Here is a 25845-nt window from a genome sequence, read left to right on the forward strand (position 1 = left end):
TCTGTGTATTACAATAGCTGCTCAGTGTTCTCAATGAGCCATCAGTGGTGGACGTCAGCCTCCCATTAAAGGGCCATCTGGACGGAATGCAGCCGTAGCAACTCTACTCCTCAGGATTTTAATGACTGTGACGCTGAGACTCCATTTTCCAGAACTTTCCCACACTCTAAGGTCTCTCAGAATAGTAGGAGTGTGCCTTGTCAAAGGTTAATCCAGCATAATGCAGCACACAATAGACATGCTCTCTTTGAAGTGAGAATTGCCTTCAGTGACTGGTAGCCAATCAGAGGACTCGAGGTAAATACACGGAGTTTGAAATCGTCCAATAAAAAACGCCATGTAACAGAGGCAATTAATCTCAGCAACCAGCTGCATAAATCACGCGATATTAGATGAATCTGGTAAACACTTCCCTCAGCTAAAAAAAAATAGTATAACACCAAAAATAGTCACAAACACCAGAAAGTTATATCATATTAAAATGTGTTTATTTTTAATTACCGTTTTTGCACACAAGCGAGTTTTTTCTTTCCTTTTATTTTATTTTCAGATGAAATAAATCTTGGGTAACATTATTTAAACGGGGGTAAAAATAAACCGATTAAATAAGTAATCAGTAAATATAAGGTAAAGGTAATTAAAAGAGATGCGGGTAGTTAAAAGGCTACAGGGTTAGACTCAAGGAGAGATTTTGGTGGCCCTGCTGAGGTAAGTGCTCATCTGCATCAGTCCTGTAGACCATCCAGGTGTTTTATGGTAAAAATGCCTTATGTTTCACATAAGCAATTGAATGCAACATCTACTCAAAAAGTTCCAAAAACTGGCATGCATAATTCATCTTAACATTTTTTCCCAAACATTAGAAATATATAACTGACGATCATAACTATGGGCAGTGTATTTACACTATTTATTCAAAGCATACATTTGAACATAGTCAGTAACAAACTGACCCACACATTGCTCCTTTATGTATATTTACAGAGACTCCAGCAGTTATCCTTCATGATAAGCGTCAGCGGGCGGTCGCTACTTTGGATGGAGATAGGGCTGTATGATTGAGCTGGTGAAGTGTGGAAGATCACGCCTGTGAGGCTTCTGGGTCGTCCATTTGAGGCTCTGTCTCCTCTTGGGATCCTGCGGATAGTGGAAATGTAGACACCAGTAGTGCGTTAGAGGATGGTGCAGCAGGGACACCTGTAGGAGGTAGTGAGCTCTCCCACACTTGAAAGGTCAGTTACCGTGGTGATCCTGATTATTCAAAGGGGTCATCATCTCTACCCATGTCATACTCCAGGGGTCCTCGTTTGGTTGGGGCGAGTTCTGTCCGGCATATTGGCTTTCAGAGTCCGCGATGGAACAGCGGCTGCTTGGTGGGAACTCTAAATGTGAGCTGCTGTGACGCAGCAAGTTGCTGTCAGAAGGACTGCAGCAGATACGTGCTGATAGAGAAATGCTTTACTATCGACAAATTCGTTACCATCGGTAGGCCAGGATTCCCAAAGCAGGGATAAGCATCAGGAATATCACAATACAGATCATCACCATCCACAGCGGCGGACCTGCTAGAGATCCTGACAGAGCTAATTCTGAGACATAGAAGGTTGCAGAGATCCATGACACATGCAAATGACAAGAAATTGTTCAAATAAGAAATCAGTAATGACGATCCCAGCATTTTTGCAGTCACTGTGCTCTTTTATTGCATCAAAAAAATTATTGGTCTGGATAAATGGTTTGTAAATGAGCATGTTATTTCTAGCTTGAAATGAAATGAAACAAAATGAAATGAAACAAAATTAAATGAAAAATGAAATGATGTTTGTCAGTAATTAGTAAGTAATTCCTATACCTTCAGATAATGACTTTCCTATTTGTTCAGGGCTCGGTGATGTGTTCTCTGTAGTGCTGGTGATGATTCCTATGAATAAAAGGTGAGATCTGAATGATCAAACTTGTTATAGTCTCTTAATGGCAGCCAGGATACGTGACGATCAGTTTCAGGAACTGCATAAACGATACTCCAGCATTTCTGAGCGAAACTGCTTGGAGTGTTTTTGATTATACTGAGACATTATGCTAGGTACCCAAAAGGTTCACGTTCAAATGCTTGAAAAGGCTTAACCGATTCCAAAATTAGTGTAGTAATTCATAGGATCATGAGATGGGCCAGCTACTTAGTATAAATGAACTAATAACAGACTCCTCCACATTCTTGTCAAGTGCTTTGGGCAACTGTGTTGTTAATAGTGCTATATAAAAATAAATTGAACTGATTTCTACTGAATTGAATCAGAAAAATAATTTTGTGTATAGATGTGCAAATCCAAGGGTTTCAAAGGAGGAGGGAGAACTCTACCTTTACTGTGCAGGTTCGGCTGTTGAGAGATAATTTCTTCCGCAGTAGAACTTCCTGTCAGACAAAACGTGGGTCTTCAGCCACAGTGAAGCAAAAACTGTATTCTCAGAAGCCGGTCTACTGGCGACGGCCATTTACCACATTGAGGTAAAGTTGTGCATTTGTGAATGAAGAGTGACCCTACCTACGCTAACCACCGTCAGTGGCTGTTTGGGGCAAGCCACCCCCTCCCTACTTGTAAGGACAGAGCTTCCTGTCAAAAGTAAGGGTATCTTGGTCATCCAGAGCCAACATCTGGGCATAATCTGGCACAAGGTTTGGTCTTCTGTTTCCAGGGGAGGATTAGCGCACAGGCTATAGTTTAGGTCCAGTTGAAAGCAGTGGCCGATTGATCCACCAGTAGCTAACCTGCCTCGGCCTCCCCATTTGGCCAATGTTACCACCAGAACCATGTATACTGATTAGCAGACAATTGATCTTGTGTCATTTTATGTTTTCTGTCAATTCTCTTTTGGTTATAAAAATTGCTCAGCCATCCTTCTTGGGGGGTCCCTAGCCATGTCAGACTAGAGCCACACATTTTCCTCTTTGAAGCTGCAGTGTTTCTCTCTTTTTTTAAAAAAATTCCCTCCACCAGCCCCCCTCTGCGGAGGACTGCTTTATTTCCATTTATTTATTTATTTATTTATTTATTTATTTATATTTATTCCTCAAGAGAAGGAGAAGGAGAGAGAGGGTGAAAAAAGGAAAAAAGGAGGAGAAGGGGGACAGAGAGAGAGGGAGAGAAAAACAGATAATACCTGCTGAAAAGAGAAAACAACAACCGACATCTGTACGAATCACAATGAACATTAAATGTTAAATGTTGTTGAACAGTACCTATAACTACTATTACATTATATGTTTAGAAACAACAGCCGATCAAGACAGTGTGTGTCTGTGAGTACCTGTTTGTACACCTGTGTGTGTGAGCGCGTTGGTGGGATTCCCCCCAGGGCACGGGAATCCCAGGTGGACCACCGCAGGGAGTATTGCAGCCCCCACCCAGAAAATTGCAGAGGAGAGTTCCGGAGTGAGGTCATCCGGCAGCCACAGTGCAGGAGCCCCAGGGGGCCGTGGTGGCGAGCCCGCAGGCTCCACCAGCGGCCGGCCACACCAGGGCAGACTGGTCCCTGTGCCCAGTGATCCAAGGGCCCTCCCATCCCCCAGCAGGGGCCCGACAGATGCAGTGTTTCTCTTAATAACACGGCCGCCCTCCATATCTCACCTGTAACCGACACCCATGTCTCGGCACTTATCGTTCCGGTGCCTTTTCCAGAACAACTGTAGAAACCCTCGTCCTCCTTGGTGACACCCCGCATTGTCATTTTGCCATCTCCACGGGTCTCAATCTCCATGCCATCTTTGTAAAAGGTAATATTCCTTGGGGAAACCCCCCTATAGCAACAATGCAGGGTGACATTCCCTCCATGCAATACAGACTGAGTTGGGCCTTGTATGATCACAGGACTTTCTGAGCGACAAAAGATAAACAGACGCAGTGTCACATGTCAACTCCATCATCCGCATGTCAGTAATCTGTAATACATTTTTATTCTCTAGTAGATATTCAGCAGATCAGAATATGCAAGGTTGGTGTGCTAGGAAACTTGGTCATTTTAGAGCTGGGCAGGTCAGCCATTGTTCAGCTATTATGACTAAGTAGCCAGTCTGGGTAGCTGACTCACCATCCACCGTGATGTCAATGGCATTTGTCCGCTGGCCCCCAGACTCGCACCAATACAGCCCGGCATTCCAGCTATTGAGGCTCGGGAAGTCGCAGGTCTGTTGCCCCCACTTAGACATGCTGCCCCCAGGACAGCAGCCAGTCTCCACTCTAGCCTGCTCATTCAGATGCTTTAGGGTCCATGCAGTGGTATTGCTGCAGCTGAACCTACAGTGCAGAGAGAGTCTGTCGCCTCGGAAGTGCCTCCTGCTGTCGGGGGAGACCGTTAGTGTGCCTGGGGGCAAGTCTGCGGGGGGGTGCAGAGAGGTTGTGGGAGAAGAGGAGGGAATGGAGGGAGAAAATGGGGGAATTATTGTAAATGTACGTCCATTAGAAAAGTGCAATTTTTCTGTTTGTCGGATGGATGATAATAGATCATCAAATCATAATAACATTTATGGGCAGGTATGTTCACACATGCAGGAGGTTTGTCTCATACATACGGTGGAAGTTTTTGCAAATTTTGTTATATTTCAGTGTTATGCTAAAATTGTTTACATTAATTTTTTACATCATCAATCTACACTCAATACTCCATGAAAAAGGTAAACAGGATTTTAGAAATCTTTGCAAATTTATTGAAATAATAAACTGAAACATCACAGTGAATTCTGTATTTAGACCCTTCACTCTATACTTTGTAGAAGCATTTTTAGCAGCGATTACAGCCTTGAGTCTTCTTTGGTATGATGTGACAAGCCCTGCACACCTTCTTGGGTATGATGTGACAAGCTCTGCACACCTTCTTGGCTATGATGTGACAAACTCTGCATACATTCTTGGGTATGATGTGACAAGCTCTGTACACCTTCTTGGGTATGATGTGACAAGCTCTGTACACCTTCTTGGGTATGATGTGACAAGCTCTGCACACCTTCTTGGGTATGTAAGGAAAAGTAGTAAAGATGCCCCAAGGTTCTTGGTTGATCATTTGAATACAGACAATAATAGGAATTTATGATCATGGGGGAAGCCAGGGAGAGAATGGGGGTTCCAGTTGGCACCACTAGGGTGATAAGGATAAGATAAGGCGATAAGAATTTAATTACAATGATCATAAAAGTCCCCACCCTGTCCTGTCCCGTCCCTGTCTCAGGATCCTCACACTCCAGGGGGTCACTCTTTATATGTAAATTCACTCGCAACACCTACACACAACACCTTGGCGGGGAGGGCTTTTTGGGGTATAAAGGGGGGTGAAGAACTGTCTTCAATTTGTATCTGAGCTGCCTTTCAGTACCCGGTGTGTCTCTCTACACTGTATTACATTGTATTATTTTTACTGTTCAATAAACCATCATTTTGCTGAAACTGCGGAGACTCTGCAAGTGGATTCCCTACATCTTATTGGCGAGCCAGCCAGGAGAAGGGGCTAACAACTGGAAGTCATCTGGGAACTTTTTTTTGGCTGATATCTTCCTCAAGAAGAGAGAAGATTTCTTCACCTAAGAGAGAAGACTGACCAGAAAACATTCCAGACGTGCCACCTTCTTCTGCGAACCGAAGGACCCAGAAAGAATCACGCTTGTGAGTATAACTGGTTGGCGATATCAGGCGTCCGCTGAGACGAACAGTAAAGTAATAAAGGAAATAGGGAGTAATTCAAGACTTAGGCATGAGAATTCTCCTGGTTTGACCTGTTTATTAGTAATAGAGGGTAAACAGGAGGTGTGTTTGTAGAGGAACTGGGCTTTGGTAAGGAAGCACCAGCAGGGTTCCCCACATTGTAACCCTGTGTCCTTGAGGTAAACCACCGCTGTAGGTATATTGTGTGAGTTTATACTGTGAGAGTTTAAATTTATACTCAGAACCTACAATGATGGAGTGGGGCATCGAATATGTTGCAAAGCATTGCAAGGAGGGATCATATGGATCTCTCACAGATAAGTTAGACCCTCTAGAGTGGCTAGAGGAGGCATGCAGGGAGAGGAACATGAAATGTTCCAAGAAAAAGCAGAGGCATGCTAACGTGTTACAGGCCTTGCTGGAAGGACAGCAAGAAATTAAGGGCAGACTGGCAAGTTCGCAGTCTGAGGGTACTCAGCATAGGAGTACAATCGGTGAATTGAGGGACAGAATAGTGAGTCTCGAACAGGAGAACTCTGCTAGTCGAGCAGAGCGTCGGTTAGCTGCAGAAAATAGCATTGAGCTGAGGCAACTGGTAGCCTCTCTTAGGCAGGGCCTGGAAGCAGCTAAGGAAGCTAATGCATTCCTCCAAAAGGAACTGGAGAAGTGTCAGAATGCTTATGAGGCACTTTGGTCCAGAAGCATTAAAAACCCAGAAGTGCATAAAAAGCGTGCTGGGGATGAGGATACTGTTCTAAAGAGCAAGTTAGAACGGGTCAAGGAACATGTTGCAGCCTTGGGCATTAGTCTGCCGGTGGATTCTGATAGTGATAGTGACACTTCAGATGAGGGGGCTAATGTGACCCCAGTTAAAGTTGCACCATTTCGTGTGAGAGAGCGCAGGACACGCAGAAGGGCAGCTGCTGAGGTTGACGGGCAGCCTGCCACTGCACAGTATGAATACCAGGAGATCCATGAGCATATTCCACTATCTACATCTGAGCTGGGTAATTTATGCAGAAATGTAGGTAAATGGGATGGTGCGTCTGATCCTCGCCCATATTTGTCTGAATTAGAGAGACAAGCCAGGGCAAATGGTCTAGACAATCAAGACTGCTGCCAAATAATACAGTTAACTATACCAGCAGACCTAGTGGAGTCACTCCCAGATAATCTCAGAATGGCTGTTGATGGTGAATGGGCAACTGTTCAGCAGAGAGAAACAGCACTGCTGAACCTGATTGGCAATCCACAGCCTAATTGGGGGCGGATCCAGGACACTAAGCCAGAGAAGGGTGAAAACCCTATGGCCTATATGAATCGTCTGTTTAATTGTTATGCTAGAAATTCTGGAATTCCACAACCACAGCGGAATGATCCCGCATTCCTGGCATTAGTAATGCAGCAGTATTTTTTTATGATAAATGATGCCACAAAGCTAGCGTTGAATCAGAAACAGAAAGAAGGTAACTTGACCTTTGCAGATATTGGAAGTCTGCTTAGCAGCTGGTATGAGACAACGCATAGCAGTCCAAGTCATAAGAGAAAGGTATCAGCTGTAGTCACCAATGAGGGTAGGCGTAAGACCACTAGTAAGGATGCTTGCCACCACTGTGGTAAGGTAGGACATTTCAAGAGAGATTGTTGGTCAAAGGGTGGCGCCTCAGCAGGATATGGGCCTAAACCAAGAGTGCAGGGAGCAGAGAGATCCAGGGATAAGCTGGAATCAACCCCATCAGCACCGACTATGACATATGAGGATATGAATAGACTGCTAAATGACATTAAACAACTGATGGCTCAGGGTGATGCTCAGACTGACTCAAGTGTCAAGTCCAAGGAGAATGTGTATTTGAAACAATAGGGGTGTCTGGCCTCTATTAGAAAGGTGGGTGATTTGAAATCTGATAGATTTGGCAGACCTAGTGTTGAAGTTGCAGTTAGAGGCCACTGTGACAAATGGTTAGTAGACACAGGAGCTGCAATCACCCTCACTCATTTGGATTTTCCCACCACTGGTAAAACAACAGAATTAATTGGGGTTGGTAGTGGAGTGCTAATAGCAAAACAGTCTGTTCCCATACAAGCACAGATTGGTAGTGATCCAATTGTAATGAAAGTTTGGATGTCAAAGACGCACGAGGACTCCATTCTTGGGGCCGATGTGATGAAAGACAACAATTACATTGTTGATCTGGCTAACCAAACACTTTGGAAAGGTGAGGGAGATACAGATTATGTTGTCATCCCAGACAGGCACGCAGTTGCTACTGTAAAGGGTGTTTTGACATATGACTTGCCAGACCTTTTGAGAACAGACAACCAGAAACTAGCAGAGATATTGCAGCAACATGAAGGTGTGTGGGCCAGACATAAACATGACTGTGGGAGAGTCAAAAACATGGAAGTGCACGTTCAAGGGGATGACCCCCCAGCGCAAAGACAGTATAAATATCCTAGAGATGCAGAAACAGACATCGCTCGTGTTATTGATTCGCTGCTCGAACAAGGTGTCCTAAGGACATGTGTATCCACAGTCAACTCACCTGTGTGGCCTGTAAGGAAGCCTGATGGTTCATGGAGGCTGACTATTGATTACAGACAGATAAATGCTTCAACACCTTCCGCGGCTGCGGTGGTGGCAAGGACCCCAAACATAATGGCTAGTTTACAAAGCACATCAAAAATATACTCCACTCTGGATGTGTCCAATGGATTCTGGTCAATTCCAGTGCATCCTGACAGCCAGTATAAATTTGCTTTTACCTTTCGAGAAAAGCAGTACACATGGGTTGTTTTACCACAGGGTTTCCACAACTCACCAACACTGTTTCACCAATGTATGGCTGACATATTAAAGGATGTGAGCAAACCGGAGCAGGTTGTTCAATATGTAGATGACTTGTTGATCCAGACAGAAACTGAGGTGGAGCATTTTGAGCTTCTGGAGGAAGTATTAGACATCGTGAAAAAAGCAGGGCTGAAACTGAACCCAAAAAAGGCCCAGTTATTTGTGTCGGAAGTGAAATTCCTTGGTGTCCAAATAACTGAGGGGGGTCGAACACCAGACCCACAGAAGGTAGCAGTGGTGCAGAAGTTGCCATGGCCGCACACGGTAACAGCATTAAGGTCATTCCTGGGCATTGTAGGTTTTTGCAGAGACTTCATAGAGGGTTTTGCAGAAATAGCTGCCCCATTATATGACCATCTGAAAGGAAAGAGAAGTAAGACAGAGGACCTAGAATGGACCCCAAAAGACCAAGAGTCTTTTGAAACACTGAAAAAGGCCTTAATGACAGCCCCCGCCCTTAGAAACCCAGACAGTGAGAAGCCTTTTGCAATTCAGGTGGCAGCTACTGAACAGGCGTTATCAGCCGTTCTGCTTCAGGAAGTACACTACCAACAGAGGCCAGTTGGGTACTTTTCTAGAATGCTGACACCAGTGGAGAGAGGGTTTGACAGGTGTACCAAACATTTATTAGGAGTACACTGGGCATTAGAGGTCACAGAGCACATAGTGGGATTCAATGAGTTAGAACTCCAAACCCCACACACACCAATCAAGCTACTGCTCCAAGGCCAGATCAAAGGGGTATCATCACAAAGGCTTGGTAGATGGTTAACTGAGATTAACAGCCGGCCCATCAGAGTGAAATATTCACCTTCCCATTGTCTACCAAACTCACTCATGTACGATGGAGAGCCACATGACTGTGGGGAAGTAAGAAACACAAATCCAAAGGGAATTTTTAGACTTTCTGGAAAAACTGATGACATACAGTTGTATGTTGATGGTTCCAGGTACTGGGAGGATGGCCAGTACTGGACAGGCTGTGCCATTTGGGCACCTGAACTAGGGGAGGAGACATTAATTAAATGCCCTCCAAGTGATTCAGCGCAGAAGGCTGAGGTCACGGCTGTACTAACAGCAGTTGAAAAGTATCGGGGGCCAATACATGTCCATTCAGACAGTGCTTTTGTAGTGCATGCTCTAACTGAGTATCTTGCATTATGGCAACAGAGAGGGTTCTGCACTGCAGATGGAAAGCCAATAGTGCATCACAATAGCCTGCAACAGATTTGGGAGATAGCTGCTCAGGAACCAGATAGAATTTGCATTACAAAGGTGAAGGCCCATCAGGCTCCAGGGAAAACTCCCCAGGGAGACAACAACAATTATGTTGATCAATTAGCAAAGAAGGCTGCTAAACATGGGGACCCCTGTGCAGAGGAGCCACTTACTAAGATGGCTGCAGTTGCTAAGCCAGGGACTCCTGTAGACTTAGTCACATTGCAGAAAAAGGACCTTGAAATTGAAGTAGTGCAAAAAGCATTGATTGAAGGAACTGTTTTGCCTCCAGCCTATGAAAAAGAACGAGAGTGCCTAGCCAATAGAGAGGGGCTTCTCATCCACAGCAAGCCAACTGAACGATGGGTTACCCCCAGTTCCCTGAGAAAGCAGATTGTGGAATATATGCATAAGGTCAGTGGGCACGCAGCTGCAAGGAAAGTGTTAGAAATGGTGCAGGGTTCCCACTGGTGGCCAGGGATCAGGCAAACTATAGAGGAAGTTTGTGATCGATGCATAATCTGTGCACAGATGGACCCCAGCCCATATAAGCGTAAGGCCTTGTTGGGACAGCCCTTGGTAGTTGAAGGACCATGGGTAAACCTTCAAATTGATTATATGGGACCGTTGCCACCTGCCAAAGGGGGGTACCACTACCTGCTAGTTGTTGTAGATACTTTTAGCAAATGGGTTGAGGCATTCCCAATCAAGAAATGCACAGCTGCAGCCACGGCCCGAGTATTATGGGAACAGGTATTTTCAAGATGGGGATTTCCACAGAGATTGGAAAGTGACCGAGGCACACACTTCATAGGCCAAATTATAAAAGATCTTTGTGAAATTCTGGGAATCATACAAAAGTGGCACATACCCTACCACCCTCAGTCATCTGGAGTGGTGGAGAGAATGAACAGGACTCTGAAGACAGCCTTGAAAAAGGCTGTCCTAGATGCTGGGCAGGACTGGTGTCGTCACTTACCAGGAATCCTAATGGCCATAAGGGCCACCAGCAGTAAGAGTACTGGCATTAGCCCTCATGAACTGATGACAGGCAGGAAGATGCCCTTGTTGCATCCCAACATGGGAGATGTGCCGAAACCAATTCTAGATCGAGTGCAATATGACCAGTTTCTGAAAAATGTCCAGAGGACTCTGGAAGACAAACTACTGTTTGCCGCGCACAACATGGGAGTAGCCCACCAGGGAAACAAGAAACGATGGGATGATGCTGTAAAACCCAGCATCCACAAATTTGAAATAGGGGAGCAGGTATTGGTCAAAAATTACCTCCAGAAAGGGCCTTGGGATGCAAATTGGACAGGACCACATGAAATTGTGGACACCTGTGGGGAGGGCAATCTCAAGCTTAGACTGAAAGGGAGGAAAGAACCAGTATACAGATGGTTCCATGCTGACCAATGCAAATTGCATAAAAATCCAAGATGTTAACCTGACATAAGAATAAATGCTGCACTTGATGTTTTTCAGGTTTCCATCGCATCAAGCCATGACACAGAGGAGAAACGATCAAGGGGGGTTCATCTGGTCCTTCCTACTCATGACATGCTTTGCACTTGCGGACTGCAGCGACACAGCAAGCAGATGTATGGTACATGACAACAGACAGCATACCTTCAGTTCAATGACTACAACGTGACATGCCATGAAAATTTCACATGTTCGAAGACTTCACTTGGACAAGACCAATACCACCGCTCTGCAGGACTCATGGGAAATGGAGTTAGTAGTTGTGAGGACATTGATGAGTGCAGAGGAAGTAAGCCACCTTGTGGTCTCAACCAAATTTGCATCAATACAATTGGGAACTTTAAATGTAATTGTAAGCTGGGGTGGGGAATTAATCAGGAACAAAGGGGCGAGGAACGGTGTCCCAGGATGTGGCCCATGCCAGTCAACGGAATAATCACTGTTCCTACACCCTACACATATATAAACAATGTAATGCAAACTACCTGTAGTCAGGAATGCTATTTCAGAAGTATTATCGTACAACCACACAACCCAGACAACAGCATTTGCTATGGCTATACCCATCTACCATGACAAGGATGTGTACCGTAAAACTTATAACATGATCAACATGGGTAAACTACACGACCACACTTTGACTAAAGTACATAGAGACCATGGGATGACAGTACAGGATGGAATAGCAATGTTAGCAATAGAAAGTTTAGAGGGTTGCAATATTGGTAGGTATATAATAATGTGCTCAGGTGATCCAGGTCTAGGTTGTGGGTGGATGAACAGTATTGATGCACACTGTGTGATCTCCACAGAAATGGTGAAGCCACAGTATGTGGACATCGGGTTCATTGGTAACAACACCTATTGCATTAATGCAATTAACAACAGTTTAACCACAACCAATTTACAGTGCAGAACACCGAGCAATGCTTTCTGCATTCAGGTGATCTACCCAATGAACATTGGAGGCAGAAAATTGTACTATACCAAGAATAGGATTGACCTTTACTTAGACGACCCTTATGCAGAATTCCTCCAGCCTGAACCTTTGCCTGAAACAAACAGGATTCAAGACCTCCAAGAGGTTGAGCAGCAACTGGAGGTTCAGCTGCTTAAAATGCATGAGCGTGAGAAGGAACTGACAGAGCAGGTCAGTAACTATATCAGTGGAATGTCGACGCTGAATGAGAACTACCAGGACATGTACTGGGATGTACTGTTCAAAGCAGTGATCACTGCAGGTGTCGTGGTGCTGCTGGTGGGTGTGGCCTTGATGGGCTATCTCAGATTCCTAAGGGAACAGCGGAAAAGGGACCTTGGATATGTGGAGAGGAAAGTGTGCATGACACAAAGTAGGGTGTAGGTTATGGAGACAGACAACCACACCGCTACGACCTCCCCTATCCACCCCTTGTATGTTGACCACTGATCAGTATGATGCTCGTACTGTGCTCTGGGTAAACCTCTCACTGCTCTTGCACTGAGGCTCAAGGTTTAAGGGGGGATTATGTAAGGAAAAGTAGTAAAGATGCCCCAAGGTTCTTGGTTGATCATTTGAATACAGACAATAATAGGAATTTATGATCATGGGGGAAGCCAGGGAGAGAATGGGGGTTCCAGTTGGCACCACTAGGGTGATAAGGATAAGATAAGGCGATAAGAATTTAATTACAATGATCATAAAAGTCCCCACCCTGTCCTGTCCCGTCCCTGTCTCAGGATCCTCACACTCCAGGGGGTCACTCTTTATATGTAAATTCACTCGCAACACCTACACACAACACCTTGGCGGGGAGGGCTTTTTGGGGTATAAAGGGGGGTGAAGAACTGTCTTCAATTTGTATCTGAGCTGCCTTTCAGTACCCGGTGTGTCTCTCTACACTGTATTACATTGTATTATTTTTACTGTTCAATAAACCATCATTTTGCTGAAACTGCGGAGACTCTGCAAGTGGATTCCCTACAGGTATGATGTGACAAGCTCTGCACACCTTGGGTATGATGTGACAAGCTCTGTATACCTTTTTGGGTATGATGTGACAAGCTCTGTATACCTTCTTGGGTATAATGTGACAAGCTCTGCAGACCTTGGGTATGATGTGACAAGCTCTGCATACATTGTTGGATATGATGTGACAAGCTCTGCACACCTTCTTGGGTATTATGTGACAAGCTCTGCAGACCGTCTTGGGTATGATGTGACAAGCTCTGCATACATTCTTGGGTGTGATGTGACAAGCTCTGTAGACCTTCTTGGGTATGATGTGACAAGACTTTCACACCTTCTTGGCTATGATGTGACAAGCTCTGCACACCTTCTTGGGTATGATGTGACAAGCTCTGTAGACCTTCTTGGGTATGATGTCACAAGCTCTGTAGACCTTCTTGGGTATAATGTGACAAGACTTTCACACCTTCTTGGGTATGATGTGACAAGCTCTGCACACCTTCTTGGGTATGATGTGACAATCTCTGTATACCTTCTTAGGTATGATGTGACAAGCTCTGCACACCTTCTTGGGTATGATGTGACAAGCTCTGCACACCTTCTTGAGTATGATGTGACAAGTCTTTCACACCTTCTTGGGTATGATGTGACAAGCTCTATATACCTTCTTGGGTATGATGTGACAAGTCTTTCACACCTTCTTGGGTATGATGTGACAAGCCCTGCACACCTTCTTGCGTATGATGTGACAAGCTCTGTAGACCTTCTTGGGTATGATGTGACAAGCTCTGCATACCTTCTTGGGTATGATGTGACAAGCTCTGCATACCTTCTTGGGTATGATGTGACAAGACTTTCACACCTTCTTGGGTATGATTTGACAAGCTTTTCAGACCTTCTTGGGTATGATGTGACAAGCTCTGCACACTTGTATTTGGAGATTGCTCTGTCATACTGAATGGGGGCAGTCAGTGGACTGCTATTTTCAGGTCTCTCTGTAGATGTCTGGTTGGGGTACAGTCTGGTCTCTGGCTGAGTTATACTAGGACACTCACAGACTAGTTATTAAACAACTCCTGCATTGACTTTGCTTTGTGCTTAAGGTCATTATCCTATTGGAAAGTAAACCTTCATCCAGGGCTGAGGTCCAGAGTGTTCTGGAGCAGGCTTTCATTAAGGATATTGCTGTACTTTGCTTTGTACTTTCCCTCGACCCTGACTTATCTCCTAGTCACTGAAAAACACCCTCACAGCATGATGCTGTCACCACTATGCTTCAAAACTGGGATGGTATCATGCAGGTGCCAGATTTCCTACAGACATGACACTTAGAATTCAGGCCAAGGATTTCAATCTTGGTTTCATCAGACCAGAGAATTTTGTCTCTCATAGTCCGAGAGTCCCTTAGACAGCTTTAAGCTTTCAGGTCTCTTACTGAGGCTCTTACTGAGCCCAGATCAGTGGCATATTGAAGAGATGGCTGTCGTTCTGGAAGTTTCTCCCATCTCCACACATGATCATAGGAGCTTAGCCAGAGTGACCATCTGGTTCTTGGTCACCTCTCTTACTGAGGCCTTTCTGCCCCGACTGCTCAGTTTGGGTGGACAGCCAGATCTGGGAAAGGGTCATGGTTGAATTACAGAATAACAGAGCCCACTGTGCCCGTGGGCTACTCTAATGATGTAAAAATTTCAATCTTCCACAAATCTTTGCCTCAGCACAGTTTTGTATCTAATCTCTGCAGGCAATTGTTTGGACCCCCATGGTGTCCTGCCCTGCCTGACCCTCCTGTCTCCTCCCAGGCATGAGGCTCGTTAGCCGTGATCACTCCAGCTGCATCTCGTTGTGCTCTCTCGTCCTTCTCAGGCTTGTGTTTCCCCAGTTCTGCCACTGATGTTGCCTGTATTGTAGACTTCGCTTTAATCCCCCTGCAGTTCTGTTTTGTTTCCAAAGGGTCTAAATACTTATTTCAATGGGATGTCTACATTTTTTATTTTTAATAAAATTGCATATTCTGTTTTCTGTTTGTCGTTATGAGGTATATTGTGTAGAATAAGGAGGAGAAAATAAATTTACATGGTAAAACTAATTAAAACATAAAGGTTAGACAGTCAAGATGATCACAATACAGTAATTAAATATTTGGAATATGATTCTGCAGCCTATGATGTGCTGTGCTGGTCAACCTTCAAAGCGATGAAGCCACCTAAGGCAGCATGTTTGGGGTGGGGATAAGTCAGCCAGCCCATTTCACTTTGTCGCAGATAGGGGGCGCCAGCAGGGAAGCTTGCCTAAGGTGCCACATGGGCTATGACTGACACCGGCTGTGTGGCTGGTGTCTCTGATGATCAGTGTCCTCCATCCAGAGTATTCTGACGTGTGCCATGTACTTTATGGACCACTCACCCATGACCGTCAGAGTGACGCTGTTGCTAAGCACGGATATCGGAGGCGGGCCGATTCTCTCTGCCTGGCATCGGTATGTTCCCTGGTCTGAGGGCAGCACGCCGAAAATGGCGTACCAACTCCCGTTTGATCTGTGACCTGGGATGGGGGTCATTGTGGTCCGAGAGGCGGGTGGGTACCAGGTGTAGGTCCAGCCAGCGGTGATGCTCCCCTCCAGCTGGCACCGTAAGGAGACCACCTCACCGACATACACAGCCGGCCCCGGGGGCTCCACCGTGAGCCTGGGCCTGGGGGTGTCTGGGGGGAGGCAGTGAGATCATGCCTGTCACCACTCTGTCAATCCCCTCCGTCCCACCCACATGCATCAAACATTCCCTGTTACAAGGGCCAACTGAGAATGTCAAGGTGAGCAATCATGACCTTTCTTGTTCATGAACAGATCGCGGATTACATGTGAGTGACTGTGCAGTCATAAAATTAAAATTAGAGAGAATAAAAGTAGATTCCCCCCCCCGCACTGTGAAGCTGCCATATGCGTGCTGGGATAAGGGTTTTATGACCATTTGGATGTTTGCATATACACTGAATAAAAAATGAAAATGGAAATGTCGAATCGAGTCGTATTTGAAGCAACATCACACAAAATATCTGATGTAACCTAAGTCTAAATAATGTATCCAGTTTAACCTGTAAAAATACATTGAACCAAATACATAAATAAGAAGGTTGTGTTTAAATGAACTAATTATTTAAATTTATTGGAACAAGGGGAAACACATTGAACGAACGACAGATTTCTTTTGTTTCAGTGTCGGCCTATGTAGGGGACATGATCATAAATGACCCTTTTAACGTTCTTGAATTGTTTCAGTTATTTTACGAGCAGGTAATTACGTTACAATAAGAGCTTGTGTACAGCTTACACGACAGGCGTGTGGGTGTCTGCGTGTGGGTGTCTGCGTGTGCGTCTGCGTGTGCGTCTGCGTGGGAGTGCTGAATACCTTGAGGCCGCCCGTGCTGGAGCAGGACAGCAAGCCCTGGAACACGAAGCGCATATTTTTACAGCGGACACGCCACTCTCCCCCATCACTGACAAGCATAAACAGGGACACACACATGCTGGGAAGGTTTCCGTGTCCATCATGCCATTTGCAGCATAGGTGAATCTAGACCCTATTTGGGTGGGGTGGGGGGGCTTCAGTGCCCCTATTGTTTTGTCTGAGCCCAGCCCCCCTAAAAAAAATAATTCTAAAACTATATAGCTGTCTTACTCCTCCTTGGGCAAACGTTCAAACTTTATGTTTGACCCTGCAAATTTCTCTAAGGCCCAGGCTTACAAGCCCCTCCCCCAAATCCCCATCCCATTCCGGAGTGTCAGCATCAGCCTGCAGTGAATCTGTGAGATATCGCTTATCTCTTGGATCATTACACAGGAAGCCCAATCTCGTGTCTCCTCCTCAAACAGCGCCGTGAGTGAAGTCAGGGCAGACATCAAGAGAGATAACGATCGCAAAATTGTTGGTACTAACCTTCCAGCCATGAACAGATCAAAGAAATCCCTACATACATCAAAGGACATAAAGAAATGATGAAATCACCAGCGGAACCCCCCCCCCCCACCCCCGAAAATACTACGCCCCCTCCCCCAATAAAACACCCCATATCAACCTATATTCCTGTAAAACAACAGGAATATGTGCTTCTTGCCAGGACACAGTACATTTTTAACAAAGTCTTTTAATTTCAATTACCTTTGTCATTACATACACAATTGAATGGTTAAAATAAAATATTACTTATTCAAATGAAAATAGTGAAAAGAGAAAAAAAAATGTGTGGAGTTAGTTCAGGAGAAGAATTACTTTTCAGGAGAATTTGTTCTCCTGTCATTTGGTGGTGGTCATGAGCTAATCAAGATTTTCCCAAGATGTCTCTAGCATTCTTCCATTTCCCCCCCACTTTCCACAATAATTCTAAGACATGCATTATATATTTTAGGGGACTAGTGCAGGGCTGTCTACCCCTAGACTACACATGTTTAATTATCTCAATTATGCTGCTGCCCTGCAAAAGCCTCGTTGCCTCTCAGAATTCATATCTTTGTCTTCTTGTGTTTCATTTATTTGATGTCCTCATCGTTAGTACTGACCGGCTTTCCATAAATCTGCTTTTGGCTTTAAATCCTAAACTTGAGTCTACGCAGTGTGTCATCCTTGCCATCGAAGCAGTTATTGTGCTTTTTGCCCTACATAGCTGTGTAAACAAATAACATATTACATCGGAAGGAAAGCGGCGTAATAATACAAAGACTCACCCAAGCTAATGGAGTAAAACATTGGCTGGATTCTTTTGTATGATGAGCAAAGATGAAAAGTTCCTCGGTGGATCTAGTTTTTCAAACCCACTAGCAAACCACTGGCATTGTAATTGTCTTCTACGTCCTTCCTGTTCTTGCCCTTTGGGGTTAGCGCTCAAATTCCGGCACGGACTCTGACACACACACACCCAAGGAGTAGCGGTGAAGTTAGTTTATGATGGGGGATTGAGTGCCTGCACTGGAAGGAGTACGGTTTGAGTCTCAGATAGAACCAGATCTAGAACCAGCCAATGTAGCACCCTAAGCACCCCCTGTCCTAGGCATAGTGAAACTGGCTGGCATGTTGGTGCCCCCAAAGAAGTTGGTACCCTAAGCAGCTGCCCACGTCACATATAGAATTGTCAAGCCTTCCACCAGCACTGACACATACACAAACACACGCTCTGACACGTGCCCAAACACACGCTCTGACACGTGCCCAAACACACGCTCTGACACGTGCCCAAACACATGCTCTGACATGTTCCCAAACATACGCACTGGCACATACCCAAACATGTGCTCTTCCACGTGCCAATACACACAGTGACATGTGAAAAAAAAACACGCTATAACATGCTCACAAAAATACACAGGCAAGCACTTGTTATAAGAAAAACACTGTCACATGCCCATAGACATAAACACAAACAAACACACATCATGATATCATCATAATGGTTGTCTTGGTGTACTTAAAAGCAGACACTGCATGCATCCTCCTCTGACATTATCAGGGACAGCTGATCAGAGCGGGGGCAAAAGCCTGGCAAATGCCTAGAATGTTCTAGGACAGTGGTCTCCAACCTTTGCTTTTACAGTGAGAGCTGCTTTGCGAAGAAGATAATCTGGGAAGTTACAGAGTTGCAACAGTTTATTTTACAGACTGGAGGGGGGGTTTTGCCTCAGTATATCCGGGGGTGGGGGCGGCATGGTGGTGCAGTGGTTAGCACTGTCGCCTCACACCTCTGGGACCCGGGTTCAAGTCTCCGCCTGGGTTACATGTGTGTGGAGTTTGCATGTTCTCCCCATGTCGTCGTGGGGTTTCCTCCGGGTATTCCGGTTTCCCCCCACAGTCCAAAAACATGCTGAGGCTAATTGCAGTTACTAAATTGCCCGTAAGTGTGCATGTGTGAGTGAATGGTGTGTGAATGTGCCCTGCAATGGGCTGGCCCCCCATCCTGGGTTGTTCCCTGCCTCGTGCCCATTGCTTCCGGGATAGATTCCGGACCCCCCGCGACCCAGTAGGATAAGCGGTTTGGAAAATGGATGGATGGATGGATGGAAAGGCGAGGGTTGGAAGTTATGACACAATCAACTGTAAATGTCCTGACGATTAATCTGCCGATCGTGATCAGCAGATTGGCAACCACTGTTCTAGAATGGACTGAGACCTTGTCCAGGGTAGCTGTTGTCATCCACGTTCCAGGCTTGTTGCATCCCTACATTGGATAAACTATCATGTATATGAATTGTTTGATAGAGATTAATAGATCTCTGTATTAGAGTAGGGGCGGCATGGTGGTGCAGTGGTTCGCACTGTTGCCTCACACCTCTGGGACCCGGGTTCGAGTCTCCACCTGGGTTACATGTGTGTGGAGTTTGCATGTTCTCCCCATGTCGTCGTGGGGTTTCCTCCGGGTACTCCAGTTTCCCCTCACAGTCCAAAAACATGCTGAGGCTAATTGGACTTGCTAAATTGCCCGTAGGTGTGCATGTGTGAGTGAATGGTGTGTGAGTGTGCCCTGCGATGGACTGGCCCAACATCCTGGGTTGTTCCCTGCCTCGTGCCCATTGCGTCCAGGATAGGCTCCGGACCCCCCGCGACCCAGTAGGATAAGCAGTTTAGAAAATGGATGTATTAGAGTAAATTACAGTTTAAGGGCTTCTCTTCTCAGCGTCTGCATGGATTCAACCCATATTTTTAACATCTGGAATACATATACGTGTATTCCACTGTGTTTTTAATTACAAGAAATCAACATAAAATTACACGCAGTAAGTTAAAAAATCAACACATGAGTCTTTTCTTTGTAATTTAGCATCATCATTTAAAAAAACATTTTCCTTTTGTTATTTTGAATAATTTAAGCAGTTTAAGTGAAGGCATGCTTATCAAATGTTTTCTCCACAGAAATGATGCTTCAGTAGAGACCCAGGTTACGTTTATCTTCCAGAGGTGCTTGACGAGTATCGACGGAGGTGGGGGGCGGGGGCACAGTAACTGGAGGGGGACCACTGTAAAATTTACCACTGGGGATACCCCCCTACCCTTTTGATAATAGATCACACAAAATTTGTCATAGTCAAACAAGAACCGCCTCTGCCTGGAACTGCAAATTTTACTGGGGGGGGGCCCCCAGCCCTGTCGCCCCCCTCCCCACTGCCATGAGACCCCTCCTCCGCCCCTACTGTTAACCTTCTTATTCTGGATGAATGTTTTGTTAAATGTCAACTATCATTAAACCGGGAGTGTGACTGATTATCGTGTCAATGGATGGTATGCTTTTACAAATAGGCCTGACTGTAAACACAATATTGCTTTTGGCTTTAAATTCTGGTGAGCACTTCTTTATTTACCTAGAAAACATGTTGAAGTCTTCCCCCTGGTGGGACCATGCTGTCATTGCATGCTATAATTGACAAGAAAGGGAGGAGAACAACACGCCAGGCTCTACATGGTTTTCACTTTGATTTTAATTAGGTTATGTGACAACGTTCTGGCCGAACTAATTGCAAAGTATCTCTTTAAAGACCATTTCCTTTTGAAGCTAAGCAAACATTACATGAGTCACATGGATTTGCTGATATCCTACTTTCAGCAAACAATTGACAGAGAAAATTAAGCTGGAATTTCACCGATATTTGCCAGTTTCGTCAGTCATCATGTATGTTGGATATGTAGATATCCGCATAAAATAAACAAACATGCTATATTTACCATTTGATACATAAAGGTACATTGGAATGCTTCTCTAATACTCATCATGCTTTCGATAGTTTAAGGGTTACAGTGCAGGATCAGCTAACATGCAGTGCAGGATCAGCTAACGTGCAGTGCAGGGTCAGCTAACATGCAGTGCATGATTAGCTAATATGCAGTGCAGGATTAGCTAATGTGCAGTGCAGGATTAGCTAATGTGCAGTACACGATTAGCTAACGTGCAGTGCAGGGTAAGCTAACGTGCAGTGCAGGATCATCTAACGTGCAGTGTCCCTGGAGCTGGGGGGACTCACTCAAGGGCCCATTAACACGTGACTGATCTGCTGAGGCCGGGCTTCAAACCAGCGCTCTTCTGATCACAGTCACAACACTCCCTCCCTAAGATATAAGCTTAAAAAAAGTTTACGCTGTTGTGTGTTTGTGTGCTCGCATACCGAGCACCATTACATTCGAACCATAAGATCCTGAAGGACAGACAGACATGTACAGTGGCACAGAGCCCAAATTCACATGAAGCGCCGATTGCAGTGTGTAATTTCAGATCCAGTTTGAGACATGGAGAAAACCCAGTCCAGATAACATGGACAGATTGAGTATCTGGTTTGGGATGGACATTGGACGCCAGGGGTGTACACAGGGGAGGGAGCACAGTGACACTGATCCTATCTCAAAGCTGATTGGTTCCCAGAGTGCACCCACCCCTGTCACTCACCAATTCAAAGCATATGATTGGCTAATAATGAGGTTTGCTCCAATGTATGAATTATGGGCCCTCTTATGCCCACCCATTTAAAAAAAAAAAAATCGTAGAATCCCCTGTTGGATGCTGCTGTGCAAGATTTGGAAGCACAAAGCTTGGATTTCGCCACAGAAACCTCTGACTGCAACATCCAAACCACAGGGGATCAGAGTGCAGCGAGACGGGGGCAGAAGGGAGGTGTCTGTTCTGGACACCAGTAGCTGTGCTCAGCTGCAACATACCTTCAAAGCAGAAGCCTTTAACCCTGAGCCTGGGAGTGTGCCTCTCTGACTCACATAAGGTAGTTATTTATGTGTCTGCATTATGGCACAGTGGGTTTTGTGGTTCAACTTTTCATGCCACCTGCTAAAGTGAGGACTGTACAATACACTGCTATGAAACAGCTTGGCAGCCATTTTGTTTGAATAATCACACTTTGGTGTCTGACTGCAGGTTCCTATCATCAAACCACAATGAGCCAGCAGGTCTTGTGCCTTTTCCTTCTTAAAATTCCTTCAGAATGCGGAACTCATGAGCCGCACAGATAAGAGGGACAATGACTGCTCTTTCATTAGCTTTGCCGGGAAATGTTCAGCTGTCCAAAATGGCACCGATTCTTCGTGTTTCATTTGACCACCAAAGGCAGGTATTCTGGAATATGGGCTGTAATACTTCAGGTCTCCACAAGGGGGGAGTTGAATCCTACGTTCCAAAAAACACCTTTCCTCCGCTATTTTTCACCAAGAGAATGAGTCATTGCTAGTTTTTATGTCAAAAGTTAGAAACTTTCTTTGTTCTTTTTTATTTCTTCATATGTTTAAGGGTGTAGAACCTACCAGTATTACTCAGTATTACCTATCAGTATTACTCAGTATTACTTATCAGTATTACTCAGTACTACCTACCAGTATTACTCAGTATTACCTATCAGTATTACTCAGTATTGCCTATCAGTATTACTCAGTATTGCTTATCAGTATTACTCAGTATTGCCTATCAGTATTACTCAGTACTACCTACCAGTATCACTCAGTATTGCCTATCAGAATTACTCAGTATTACCTACCAGTATTACCCAGGATTGCCTGTTACTTAGGTGTTTGCTTATTTGTGCTGCTTTTAGCCATGGAGGAATTGGGGATATAAATCATCTTGCACTATTTGGGACCCAAGGGTGCAGTTGGCATGCGGAGAAGAAAATGAGAAATTGAGAGGTGGGTTGCAAGAATGGAAAGAAGAATTTTGTAGTATTTTGTAGCCTCTGACAACAGTGGTGTGAATAAAATATGCACTAGTTGTATTTAAAGGTTTGTTTTACAAAAATGTCCTTAATTGCACATATAATGTGCACCGCCTCCCCCCTACACACACACACACACACACACGTTTGTATTCATATTTATGTGATGAACGTCTATTCATTTCTTTGGGAACAAACAAAATACAAGACTTTTGGCATTTAAATTTTTTTTAATTGCATTCGCAGATTTTTATAAAATTCAGTTTTCCCTTGTCAAGGTCAAATAACAGTGTTTTCTCACATTTGGTCCCCACAATGTAATATATTCATGCCCACACATACACACACACATGCACACACACACACACACCACCCCCAAGTTGAATCTCTTTTGAAGAACTATGTGAGAATTCATGTTACAAAGATTGTGGAACCATGTCTCCCTGACAACTGTCGCCCAGCAACAATCTCTTGGTATTGGCGTGTAATCTCCCCCTCCAACTTCTGCGCTGGTCTCCCTCTATCTCGGAGTTTGGGCTCTGGTGGAGGAGTGCACTGTATCACAGGGGACCGCTGCATCTCTCTAGCGGGGATGACACTTCCAGAATGTTCACTGCTGAAGAAGCATTTCATAATGATGACTACCTAAGTCACATGGCAAAACAGTCACCCTATACGTTTTTTTTTAAGGGACTGTCACAAAGCTCTCAGAGTGAAGTTTTACTGTTATCACATAACAATAGTTATGCAAAACTGTAAATGAGGAAAGGAACTGAGAATATATGTGCGTATGTGTGTCTGGGGGGGGGGGGGGGCAGGGTTCGGTTTGTATTACTTTGTGGGGACCAAATATTACCCACAATATAATAAAAACCTGTTATTATTTTGATGTTCTGGGGATCATTTTTCAGGTCCCTACAAACATCTGTGAATGCAATCAAAAAAGTAAAAATGTCTTTTATCATGTTTGGTTATTTATGGTTAAGGTTAGGGCTGGGTGGGGTTTAAGGTCGTTTGGATTAGAGTTTTCCCCATAGAAATGAATGGAAATTCACCACAAATATACAATTACAAACCTGTGTCTATGTGTATATATATGCGTAATACCTATGCAGTACAGAGTGCCTGGAGTCTATCCCAGCAATCACAGGACACAATGCAGGGATTGGGATGTCAGTGCAACACATATACTTTATTATATATTAAATATATATATTATGCAATTTTACAAGTTGGGGAATAAAATACAATCTGTAGAGGATAACATGGACACATCAATATTCACAGCCTATCTACAACATGGCAAGGGTGTGGTCAACCTCAGCAACCACTCACAACTGTGGTTAATCCATCCATCAATTAGTGTATTTAGGCTTGTTTTCTTGCTCCTGTTCATCTCCTTCGGCTTAGTGTTGTGTGCATGGGCTCTGGGATGTTGTATTAGCTTAGTCTGATCCAGCTTTTATTAAAATTTTCAGCTATTTTAGTTATGTTAGATACAGAAACGTTCAGATATCGTTTTAGAAATGCTCTACGTCTTTTTCAAACAGCAACGGCGGGACATGCATTAGAAACAAAAATCACTCCGGCTCCCACCCCCCTCGTAAATCTTCATGAGACGCCTCTCACGTACCTTCAGACCATTAATTGTGGGTATTTCTTTGTGTTTTTTTTGTTTTTGCTTGGCTTATATGTTGTATTAGAATGGAGGCACATCTAGGTCTACATGAAGAAACGCCTGTACGAAGACACAACAAAAACACAACGTTCCCACCTATAGTTAGGGAGGCATGCCGCGATTTATCTACAATAACAGACCTAGTGGTCTGTGCGTGTAAATATGCAAATGTGATAACATGGACGAGGAAACATGTCAGCCTGTCACCAATTAACACCAAAAAGTAACTGTGTCCACAGCTTTAAAAATTCAAACATTCTTAATGCTGCCCCATCATTTGCAATCATAACAACGATTATGTAATCGGTAATTGTAATTTTGGTCGTCGATGCACTCCGTGTAATTGTATTTAGCCCACGACCCACCTGTATGCGAAAGTGCTTGACCACCCACCTGACAGCGCCCACCCCCCGTTCCCGCTGATGTGTTGCCATGGCGCCGCCGAGAGTCATTACAGAGGATCTCCCGTAGCATCCCTCCCCGCCCCACCGCTGACGGTGAGAGGGAGAAGGAAAGTAGGACAAGCCTTTGTGAGGCGAAGGGGCTTTCGTCCAGCTCGCTGTTTGCAGTGACAGTCCTCTGTCGCGTGAATGGAGGTGCTGAACACACAGATCAGAGGACTGTGGCAATGTACGGTACAGAAGGATCAGGAGATTATGTCCCGCAATAAACAAGACTCTCCCATGAGCATTTTAGCAGAAATCGATCCATCTGTCACCCGGAGGGAAGTAAGGCGATACGTTACATCAGTGATCGCCAACCGGTCGATCGCCAAAACATTCCCAGAAGATCACGACAGCTTCTACTTCCCCCCTCCCACCCGACCGTACAGAAAACTCCACTGAAGGGGTTTCCCCCCACCCCCTCCCCCCTTCGGCAAAGATACGGTGGCGACTCAGTATCTCCCCAGATTATTTTTCTCCTAAAAGTAGCAGGCACTGTCAAAAAGATTGTGTTAACGGATTTAGAGTTGCAAGGGAATGTGAAGCAGGAGTAACATATTTTAATTGTAAGATTCTGCTTTATATGTAATATAATTTCATACCATCTTTTCCCTGCTGAGCTGGCAGAACAGCTGTTACGCTGATATTCCTCCAGACTGAGACGGGTGGCAGATCTAGTTACGTCATTCATATTTAAATCGCTAATTAAGGTACCCCCCCCAAACCTGCCCCCTATACCAAGCTCTGTACACGTTTTCACTCTTTCAGAGAGATCTGGCCATCCGGTCGATTTGATTATATTTTTACATTTATATATTTATTTTTTATTTTGATAGCGGCGTAT

At 44.7% G+C, this 25845-nt stretch overlaps 1 protein-coding gene and 1 long non-coding RNA gene across 4 annotated transcripts; both read right to left on the reverse strand.

The window, feature by feature from the left end:
* Positions 1–466: 466 nt before the first annotated feature.
* On the reverse strand, positions 467–18021 carry LOC125739703 (high affinity immunoglobulin gamma Fc receptor I-like). Of its 3 annotated transcripts, none has more exons than XM_049010105.1 (11): positions 17916–18021; positions 16603–16638; positions 15602–15898; positions 4087–4371; positions 3627–3872; positions 2360–2413; positions 1853–1921; positions 1481–1574; positions 1242–1396; positions 1055–1137; positions 467–1020 (listed from the first exon to the last, which is right to left on the reverse strand). In XM_049010105.1, the coding sequence occupies exons 1-10, from the start codon at positions 17935–17937 to the stop codon at positions 1082–1084; spliced, it is 1314 nt and encodes a 437-aa protein (XP_048866062.1). In that variant the 5' UTR covers positions 17938–18021; the 3' UTR covers positions 467–1020; positions 1055–1081. The 3 variants fall into 3 exon arrangements, with proteins under 3 accessions (XP_048866062.1, XP_048866061.1, XP_048866060.1); XM_049010104.1 differs by having other exon boundaries at positions 1242–1393; positions 1481–1589; XM_049010103.1 differs by having other exon boundaries at positions 1481–1589.
* Positions 4875–13793, reverse strand: LOC125739712 (uncharacterized). Its single transcript, XR_007397243.1, has 3 exons — positions 13761–13793; positions 13239–13727; positions 4875–5001 (listed from the first exon to the last, which is right to left on the reverse strand). It is a non-coding gene; the product is annotated as an uncharacterized LOC125739712 (long non-coding RNA).
* Positions 18022–25845: the final 7824 nt, after the last annotated feature.

Source organism: Brienomyrus brachyistius, chromosome 4 (genome assembly GCF_023856365.1).
Source record: "Brienomyrus brachyistius isolate T26 chromosome 4, BBRACH_0.4, whole genome shotgun sequence".
NCBI lineage: Eukaryota > Metazoa > Chordata > Actinopteri > Osteoglossiformes > Mormyridae > Brienomyrus > Brienomyrus brachyistius.

Coding starts and splice junctions, on each gene's coding strand:
- LOC125739703 (XM_049010103.1), bottom strand. CDS start 17,937: ATGTTTTACTCCATTAGCTTGG. Junction 1,922..2,359: donor GCCGAACCTGCACAGTAAAG/GTAGAGTTCTCC, acceptor TTTTATTCATAG/GAATCATCACCAGCACTACA. Junction 1,590..1,852: donor AGGAAAGTCATTATCTGAAG/GTATAGGAATTA, acceptor TCTATGTCTCAG/AATTAGCTCTGTCAGGATCT.